Below are 10900 nucleotides of genomic sequence, written 5' to 3'. Positions count from 1 at the left end.
TATATATTTTATTCCGCGGAATGCCCCGTAAAACTTTGTAATGGGAGGTCAAAAGTAGAACTTGTAGTGTTTTATTCTTGTTTTCTATTTTCATTTATTAGGTGAGGACGACCTCGAGCCTCTTTATGTTTACTTTCCTTTTTGTGTGTTTTTACCTTAAATTGAATATTTTAAAAGCCAAATAGATTGAGTACGTAACCGTGAATTTCACGAGACTTGGAGAGTGCCTAACACCTTCTCCCCGAGTCAAATGAACTCACTTACCCGAATTTTTGGTGCAGATTTAGTTTTGGAGTCTAAAGTGTTTTAAAAGAAAAATTTATTTTTTTAAAAACGATGTCATGTCGGGTGGTGACTCTGAGTTATTTCCTTTTGAACACAAATTTTTGTCACTTTCAAAATTGAAAACCCTTTCGAGCTTCACAAAATTATTATTAACTTAAGAGGATTAGTGAGGTTTGTAAAAAAGGGGTGTGACATAAACAATGTATTTTATATTAAGAAATTTATTAAATATATATAAATATTAAATTTAGGATTCAGTCAATAATGACTTGATGTCGTTGTTCATAATCAAGAACCCATAGAGTTGATATCCTGACTCCAACTCTGGTGATAAATACTTATTCGCACCGGATATTCATGCATAACTAAATAATTAACTGCAAGAGTCAACGATTCAAAATAAAAATGCATGTCACTTAATCATATATAAATTACATTTATTGATTTGATATAAACATCCGACATATAAGTACTCTCAACAACACTCTTTTACCTTTGGAAAGAAAGAAAAACAGTGGTTAAAACATGTGCTTGTGCCGGCATCGTTCCTATTGTCAAAGATGGCAGTCTGCCTCAGTTTTTAGAGGAACCCACTTACACTAAATCCGATGTATGCTACAATTTGTACTTACAATTGCTTTGAAAATGGCATATATCACACGAGAAAACATGTCGTCGGGCGATAAGCTAGGATCCTAAACATCAATTTTGGCATAAGAACGTATGAGGAATATGGACTTCAATGAACAAGAACAAAAAAAATTCAGGAAGAGATCCCCTTAAATTGAAACGTTCTTTCCAACTATTCAGCAGTGTGTTGTTTGCAGCCCTTAGGTCCACAATGCTGGGAGCTTTGCTTCGCCATCTTTCTACAAAGGTACAACAACAATAACAACATACCCAGTGTAATCCCACAAGTGGGGCTGGGAAAGGTAGTGAGTATACAGCGTTACTCTTACCTTGTGCAGGTATATGATAGACCCTCGGCTCAAAGCGAGCATCTTTCTACAAAGGTAACAATAATAATTCTGGCATGCCCAGCAGAATATGTGATTGTTATTGCCAACCTGTGACGACGACAAGGAAAAAGGGGTACAACTTGGTTACAATAAAAAACAGAAAGAGGGAAAATGAAGAGAATAGATCTGTTCAAAGACTGGAAAAAAAGATTGTAAACTACAAAAGTAGATGAGGCGAAGGTTCCTGTGAATAAAAAGAAAAGCTGAAGCGAATAAGATTATGAGTTCTTACATAAACTCAATAGAAGGAACCAAAATTGCTTACATATATGCAAGAATTTCTATTAAGCTAGTTGTAGTGTTGTTATAGGCTCGCTTAAAGGGCACTTAAGCACTGAAGCTTGGTGTGTGCTTCGCCTTGGGTAATTTGCGCTTTAGTGTAGGTGTTAAGGTGCTAAGGCTTGTGCACCTTACTGATGGATTCTGTCTTTAAGTACACAACAAGGGTCGTTTGGTAGGAGGTATTAGAAAAAATAATGCAAGCATTAGCTCTATACATCATACTTGATATTATCCTATGTATTTGGCATTAGTAATACCAAGACTATTAACGCATGCATTAGTATGGTTAAAGACGAAATTATCCTTAAAGTCCCTTAAAGCTAGAGAATATGGAGGGCATTTTTGTAAACAACTATTTTTCTTAAAAATTATGTAATGCATTATAATTTTAATACACCACACCAAACAGTAAATAAGAAATAATATCTGCATAATTAATGCTTGCATTACAAACACATGCATTACTAATACACCTTATTCCGCACTATTCTTACACACTCTACCAAACGACCCCTAAAAGCTTAATTATAGTTTTTTCATTCTTTTGTCCAATTAATTATTGTTTGTGTTTATAGTTATATTTTCTTGCATCCATTTCTATTTTTTATTTTTCCTCATTGGCACTTTTTCGCTAAAGCCCATGCTTTTATTGCACTTAAAGCTCCAACAAACTTTGCGCTTTGGTGCTTTTCACTTTTGACAACTCTAGCTAGTAGATCCAAAAAGTTTGTATGCTAGTTTTATGAGCTCCCAATTGGGAAAAAAATCTTCCTAATATCTTTTCAATGGCATTGTGAAACACAATTTTATAAATAAAATGTAAAAGATAGTCCTTTATCAAAAGAATTTTTTTTGTAAAAGAAAGTCTCTTTAAAAGCTCCGTCTACAGTTTGAAGAGAATAGCTCTATCTGCAATTTAAAATTTGTGGACGACAGCAAAAAAAAAGTATATGAAAGAAAAGGCAACTCTTGAGTATTTTACAATTGATACAACTACTGGAATGGGTATTGGCCAGAGAAATAACCCAAAATTTCAAAAGAAAAAAAAACTGAAATTAGTTAGGTTAATATACTTTTGCAACCAATCATGCACACAACACGTGTAAAAATTGTTGTTAAAATGCAAAACAGTGCTTACAGAATAATCAAATACGACAACTATGAGTTTGATCATCATACTACTCAGGAAAAAATGAGGCTAAAAGAAGTCCGAATAAATTCATCTCTAGTTATAGCCTTATAGGCCAGACAACTATGAGGAGTGAAATGTTCCAAAAAAAAAAAATATGTACACACATTAAGTGCCATGTCTTTGAAGGCCACTTCATGAAAGAAAACATCACTCTGATTTATAGTGAATTACCAAAATCCGACACAATTTTCTTTCTTACTGATCTAATAGGTATGGTCCTGGAAAACTCTGTTGCCTGCCTCTATGTATAATCTACTCATTCGACAATGAAATTTTATCATCTGAAAATAGCTGAAGTGCTTCTTAAATCTATCAGTGCGACTATTTTGCTAATTATTTATCATAAACTGATCCATAAATATGAAAAACTACAGACCTAGAAGTAGCTTCTCAAGGAGAGCTGCTCAACACTACTACTGTCTTTGATCAATCTATATATATATTAGAGCAAGAAAGTTACCATATATAAATGACATTATGGTTAAGTCAAGTGGCAAGCTAATAAATGTCAATAATATATGGTAACTTTATTCTATATTTGACTATTTTAGTTAAATACAAATATATATATATATATATATATATATATATATATATATATATACGGAATTTGAATTAAAATATAATTTTGAATTTATAGATAAAGTTCTAAAATTTGAATTTAAATTAAAAATAAAATTTATCTTTTTTTATAATGTTATCATACTTAATTCGGTTAATGATCATATGCAATCATGTTAGGAACTTTTGTTATTTTTTCTAATTATTTAAATACTACTTCGCCTCTAGCAAAGAAAAACTATTTCATATAATTATAAAACTCTTTCACATTTAAAATCCTATAAGTATAGTAAAACGAAATTCTTTTAGAATAAATGTAATATATAGGGTACACGTCTATGTTTATCTAAATAACAAAAAAAAGTATACAAAACCAAATAAAAGTTTACTTACATATATAATAAAGTAAACATACATGCTGGAGAAAGAAACATCACAAAATCAGTCAATATTAAAAAAAAAAAAAGTTGTTTCATTTTTCTTCTTGAAGAATATTTGTTTGAAGAGTCAATTTGCATAAATGGACATCAAACAAATAATAAAACTTTGGCTATACAATTGCTATCATTAATTTCAATTTAGCACATTCAAGGAATTGAAGGGTATAAGCCGAAACCCCTTCATTTAGCTGTAGTCAAGCCAATATTGCAAGGGTATAATATTTTTTTCGTTGAAGAATATTAGTTTTGAATCATTAGATTATGTGAAAGGCTTTTTTTTCAAACTCAACAAAAGATAAATTGGTTTCTATAGCGATTTTTAAGTGTAACAAAGAGTATATATAAAGAAAAAATTGGTATGGCGTGAAATATTTTTTAAAAAATGTAAATAAATTATTTCGAAAAAACTCTTTACTTTTTTTAATTCAAAGATAATAAAAAGATAAAATATTTTTGAACATTAGTAGAGAGTTTTAAAATTATTATAATAGAAGATATATCATGGATAAACTCAAAAAATCGAAATCTTATGGAATATTTACATAATATCCGGCCATATTTATTGTTTACTTTTTATAGCTAATATAAATAGATGATATACCGACAACACACGATTATACACATATTATATATGGATTATATATAAATTACACATCATTTAATTTTTTAATTTAAGTGGTCAAGTGAGCACCTATTTAGGCTGATTAGATAAATCCAAAAGAAAAATATGAAACAATTTCAACCAAAGACTAAAAATATAATTAAAGTTCATATGTAGACAATTTTTATTAAAACTCATCCTTTTATATTGAAATAAATTAATTTTTTGTAACAAAAGAAATAATGACATAAAAAATAAGATAAAAGAAATAAATATTGAAAAAAATGTTAGAAAGATCTAAAAATGAGAAATAAAAGATGACAACAAATTTCTTCTTATGTTTCATCTTTGTTGAGTATAAAAAATTTGAAAGTTAATCTCATCGATTTTAATTTTTTTTTCAACTCAAATACATAGATTATAAGATAAGGATATCTTAAATTTTTTTTATTTAAATTATGTGTCGTTTTTAAAAAATTACTATTACTAACAAACTGATATGATATTCAAATTTGAATTGGAATGCAATTTGAGTAGTTTGCATTGAGGTTAAGCCAAGTATAGTGTCAAAAAATAAATTACTTAACAATTTTAAGACAATATATGCAATGTTTTATAATAATAATCAACTAATTTAACATTTGATGATTCAAAGAATAAAATTTTTGTATATATAGGATATTAAAAATTAAAATTTTGGGGCTAGAGATATCGACAGACTTAAAGTGGAGTCATGCTGAAATAAATCCGGCCAAAGAATCATTTAAATTTTTAGATAGCGAATTAAAGTGAAATTTAAATTAAGGATAATATCTTCACTTGCATCATTATAAAGATAATCATTATTATAATATATATAAGTTTTAGAAATTAAAATTTCAAAATAGAAATATTTTTTAAAAGATAAAATCATACCAAATAAGAGTTCAAGTCATAGTATAAGAGTCATGTCGTAATCAAAGAATCATTTATATCGTGTCAACCTTTGTGCTTTGCCATAAATATGAGTTATTATTTCACTATGTGGTTATTTTTAGGTTCCAATGACACCTATGATAATAGTGCAAAAATAAAATTATCACTACGAGAATTGAGAAAATGTTAGTCTTTTTCATGTAGTGTTTCTTAATTAATATCTGACGATTATCTATAATTATTTAGAAGGTTTAAATGTTAAGGTTATTTACATATAATTCAAATAACTCAGATATTTAACATGGTTAATGTCAAATGTCAAAATGGAGTAAAACAAATTCACTAGCTAAATAATTTTTTATAAATAGCCAACTAAAATGAGTTTTGAATTAAGAATAATATTTTCAATTACATTATTATAAAAATAGTTATTATTGAAAAATAATATTTTAGAAACTGAAATTTTAAGAAAGAAATATTTTTTAAGAGATATCAACACACCAAATAAGAGTTCAAGTAGTAGTAAAAGAGTTAAATCTTATCCAAAGAGTAATTCATTGTCTCAAAATTTGATTGTTTTGCCATAAATATGAGTTATTATTTTGCTTCCTGACTATTTTTAGGATCCAATGACACCGGCAAGAATGGTATTAAAAAAAAATAGAATAAATGGTTAATTTTTTTCATGTAGTTAATATTCAATCATTATCTATATTTACTTAAGAAAGTGTAAATTTTAAGATTATTTACATACAATCCAAATAACTTCAATATTTTATATGATTAATGTCCGCGCATCTGCGCGGGTACTAATACTAGTTTTACCAGGAAAGGAATGAATAAACAACCAAATCCAGTGATGATGTTTGTCCAAGTGCTATCTACTTCTCCCATTCAAAGCCTATATACATTTGAGATGCTTCTGAAGCCAACGGTTTACTTTACAGTGTCTAGAAAAAGCTCAATTATGCAGACACTCATCATTTCCTTTTCTCCAACAGTGTTTATAACTCATTCTTCATTATTATTTCAACTTCAAAATATATATCACTTGTGATGCAGCGGTTTTAAGGAAAAAAATATTGAGAACTCATCTTACCTTTGCACATTCATTTGGCAATATTTGGGCATGGATGACCACAATCTGAAAGAGACTTCAGCTTGAATCTGACCGAGAAATTGGCTCATTATCTTCCCACATCTGAATTGCTTCTGGTAGAAAAGGTTCACATTTCCCATCCCTTTAACGAGAAAAAGCTCCTCAAATAAGAATACAAATGAAATATCAAGGTCACAGACTGAGGACATACGATACGTGAAGCCATTCTACAGTCGAAACTTGTACCAACCTGAAGTGCTCATATCCATCAATCGCCTGATTACAGCGATAAGCAGAAATATTGTCCACAGTTATTGGACACCACTTATTGCAGCCCTCAATTCGCGAGATAGCCATTTAACAGGAAGGGCATTTCCCGCATGCTGAGAATCTCAATGATCATTTCTTTCTCACAGTGCATTTGGTCATCTTTCAGTTGAGATGAATTTTGTCGCTCCTGATGCAAAAGATTAAGAACATGAAGATATAAACGTCAAAGTACCTTCCAAACAGACAAGTTACGGGAGCAGAATAACAATAGCCTCAAGTGCAGAAACTGCGGCATACAAGTAAGCCACCTCAAGTAGAGAAAAGTCTAGCACTTAATTGACAACAGGCTCATACAAATAAAGACAACCAACTTATCACTTGATCAACAACAGCCTCATACAATTAAAGCCAACCACCTTATCAAGAAAAAGAATACAAATAAAGCCAACCCAAGTAGATGAGTTTTGTTTTTAGCGAAATTCTCAAAACAGTTCCCCAACCTTAATATACTAGGTCAAGCACAAGCTGTAACAAATTTATGTATTGAACATCAAAGCAAAAAAAGCAGCATTCCTATAGGACAGGTGGTCCACAACACCATCTTGATTGTTCTCGATAAAGTCTAAAAATTCCAAAAGTGATGTAATGGCATACATATCGCTTACGGGATCGTCACTATCAAATTAATAGCATCAACTAATCATTTGGTCAGCTACTTACATACTGAAATTGTGGTTGAACTACAGGGTAATTAGAGCGGTCAAACACTTTGTTGTGGTATGTCGCAGCCTCACTAGATCTTTGCCTGAGTAACATAAAACATAGCACACCCAATCCACATCCGACCATTAGGTTGGGGTTCAAATCACCAATGGAGCAAGCGGGAAAGCCACAGTTGGTCCGGGGGAAGAGGGGGGAAGGGGGCTGAGGGAAGGTTCTGGGGTTTCCATGTCAAAAGCATAAAAATATACAACACTCCCAAATACTAGTTATACATCCGCTAGAAACCACAACCACGGTGTTCCTTTGCAGCATCCTTTAAAAGGTATGTTATTACACTCAAACCTGAGGGAAGGTTCTGGGGTTTCCATGTCAAAAGCATAAAAATATACAACACTCCCAAATACTAGTTATACATCCGCTAGAAACCACAACCACAGTGTTCTTTTGCAGCATCCTTTAAAACGTATGTTATTACACTCAAACATGACCATGAGGTGTATATGTCAAGTGATGGTGTCAGAACCACAGCTTCTAATAACCAATATTTTGGGGTATGTGCAGACATCCAAGAACAACCATATGTTCGAATAGATTTATTAGATCACTATATCTTGGTAATTATCACAGTAATTCATATAAATGAAGAGTGATTGGAGTCTAAATCTAAAAAAAGGAAAAGAAAACAAGAACAACTTCACTAGCTTTGATGCAGCCTACAATAAACTAGACCCTTCCAAGGAGATAACTAGTATAACTGATTCAATAATTTCAGTTTTTTTCTCAATATGAGGACAAATTCTCTTTCTGTTAAAAAGAATAAAGGTATCATGCACTTAAGCTGAAAAATAAAAAGCCACGAAGTAAAAAGCTGAGCATGGACAGCAACACTTATACACTATATAGCAAATTCAAAAAGTACGAATAGAAAACATTAACATAAGGAGATTATACATTATTTCTCATGTTAAGAATACAATAACATCTACTATCAAAGATAACGAGCGACAACAAAATCAAAACTAAGAAGTAATTTACCTTATTAATAATCTATCAAGAAAAAATAATTTACCTCCTCAATAGGTTTGTCTGGAAAGCTCAAGTAATGCTCCAATTGTCATATTTTCAGTTTCCCCAATTGCGTTGCACGCGACTTCATTTCCAGAGGAAAAGAAAAAGAAAAAAACTTTCACTCTATAACTAATGTAATTGAATTAACCAAGCAAAATAGATAATAACTTCTTGTTTTCTGGGATAAAATCTGATATCAAGTCAAGCAAAGAAGAATCCTCCGCTATAATGTCTACCAGTCGAGTTACTGTAGTTGAGTCGAATGAGAAGCTCTTTCCATTCATTTCCTTTAAGAAAGCCTTCATTTCACTAATTTTATTACTTCTGAGAAATCCTTGCACAATAACATTGTAAGTTACACTGTTTGGCAAACAACCATTCTCCTCCATCTTTCTTAGCAGACCTTTAGCTTCATCTAACAACCCTTCTAGACAAAATCCATTAATCATAATAGTGTATGTTATCACGTCAGGATGTAAACCTATTAGAGAAAGATTCTTAAAAATATCATGAGCTTTGTCGAACTTTCTATTTTTGCACAATCCATCAATGACAGCATTATAGAGGTCAACATTAGTATCTTCTCTTTTTCTTTCCAACTTATAAAATAGTAACATAGCTTCGTCAACAAGTCCATTCTTAAAATAACCATCAAGCAAAATGCAATAAGTGATTGGACCAGGTATTATCCTTGCAGATAGCATCTCATCAAAATATTTTTGCGCTGCCCCAATTCTTCCAACTTCAAATAGACCTTTCAAGATAGTATTGCAGGTAAAAATATCAGGTTCAAATCCCTTTTGAGAAATTTCAAGAAACAAATGCATGGCCTCATCCAATTTCTTTTTCTTACAATATCCACTTATTAATATTGCATAGCTAATATTGTCCGGCTCAATGCTTTTATCTTTCATGGAACCAAAGATTCTCCTACATCTATCCATTTGACCACGCAAGCAATATCCATCCATTATCACATTGTAAGTAACCACATTAGGCTCTACACCTTTTTCGATCATCTGTCTCATTACTTTTTCGGCATCTTTAACCCTCCCTTCTATGCATAGTCCATTTATAACTGTGTTGAATGTGAATATATCCGGATAAATATTATGATTTACCATTTCAAAGAACAAATTCCTGACCTTTTCCCACTGACTAAACTTAGAGAAACCATCAATCAACGAATTATATGTGAATAAGTCCGGAGGAATGCCTTTCAGTTTCATCTCGCTCAAAAGGTCGACAGCGACATCCAGATTTCCATTTTTGCAAAGGGCATCTATAACAACGTTGTAGATGCATGTAGTGGGCTTAGTGCTCCCTTGTTCCATTAGCCGGAGCAAACCAAAAGTCTTCTCAATATGACCCCTTTTACCGAGCCCATTCATTACAGTTGCATACATGACTTCGTTAGGCTCACAAATATTCTCTCTCACTAACTTTTTAAACAAGTTAACTGCATCTTTAACCTTGTTTTCAGCAAAGAGTCCCCTTATTAGGATGGTTAAAGTGACAACATCAAATGGAATCCCACACTTTGAGTAAATGGCTAACATTGAAAATCCACAATCAACACGATGCATTAGGCAATAACTGTTAGTCACCATACTCAACATGACTTTATCAATCGGGATACCTAATTTCTGCATTTCTCCAAAATTAGAAACAACAACAGAATAATGCTTCATATTTATCATAATCTTAAATAATTTCGAAAAGTCCATAACAGAGGGAAGAGGCTGTGTTCTGACCATTTGATTGAAGAGATTCACAGCATCATCTAAACATTTGATATTCTCAAACTTGTTAGTAAACCTATGTTTTTTACTACGACCATTTATGGAAATGGGTGTATTGCTATGATATGAAGAGTAATATCTGGTTGTAATTGCCATAGCAGAATAGGAAATAGTGAAGGATGAGATAAAGGAAATACCATTAAGAGAATAACGTAGAGAAATTCTCGTCATCTTCAAGGAATTTCCCCAAATTTGCGAATAATTAGTGAATTGGTGTGCTTTTTCGTCGTGCCCTAATTTTGTAGGAAACTTGTTTTATGAGTCCAATTGAATTAATTTTGGAAATCTTACATAAATGCCCAAAAAAAGTCGTGTAAGTTATCTTTAACCATTTCTCGTAGATTTGTCAAAATTAATCAAACACATATAAAAATTGAAAATCGAAAGAAATAAGGTTCTTTCTCCAAAAATTATACACAAAAATCTCCTTCCATATTTTTAAGTGTGCTTAGCAATATTAAATGTTAGACGGAAAAGAAATTTCATAAATGAGGTAACAAATAAGGTGATGAAACACAAATATATATATATATACAATATTCTAAATATTTAAGCAAAAATGGACTTTTTCAGTGGGTATGGTTGAGATTCATTGAAAATATATAGATGAGTCAATATACACAGTTTGAGTGGGATTGGAGGT

General features: G+C 31.3%; 1 protein-coding gene across 2 annotated transcripts; it reads right to left on the bottom strand.

Moving 5' to 3' along the window:
- Positions 1-678: 678 nt before the first annotated feature.
- On the bottom strand, positions 679-10504 carry LOC104245628 (putative pentatricopeptide repeat-containing protein At1g12700, mitochondrial). Of its 2 annotated transcripts, XM_009801256.2 has the most exons (5): positions 8457-10504; positions 6645-6851; positions 6395-6536; positions 1245-1352; positions 679-1154 (listed from the first exon to the last, which is right to left on the bottom strand). In XM_009801256.2, the coding sequence occupies exon 1, from the start codon at positions 10426-10428 to the stop codon at positions 8599-8601; it is 1830 nt and encodes a 609-aa protein (XP_009799558.1). In that variant the 5' UTR covers positions 10429-10504; the 3' UTR covers positions 679-1154; positions 1245-1352; positions 6395-6536; positions 6645-6851; positions 8457-8598. The 2 variants fall into 2 exon arrangements, with proteins under 2 accessions (XP_009799558.1, XP_009799557.1); XM_009801255.2 differs by having other exon boundaries at positions 679-1352.
- Positions 10505-10900: the final 396 nt, after the last annotated feature.

The sequence above is a fragment of the Nicotiana sylvestris genome, chromosome 12, assembly GCF_000393655.2.
Source record: "Nicotiana sylvestris chromosome 12, ASM39365v2, whole genome shotgun sequence".
Classification (NCBI taxonomy): domain Eukaryota; kingdom Viridiplantae; phylum Streptophyta; class Magnoliopsida; order Solanales; family Solanaceae; genus Nicotiana; species Nicotiana sylvestris.
Note: the sequence above shows the minus strand (reverse complement) of the source record. Positions and strands in the feature narration are given on the sequence as shown.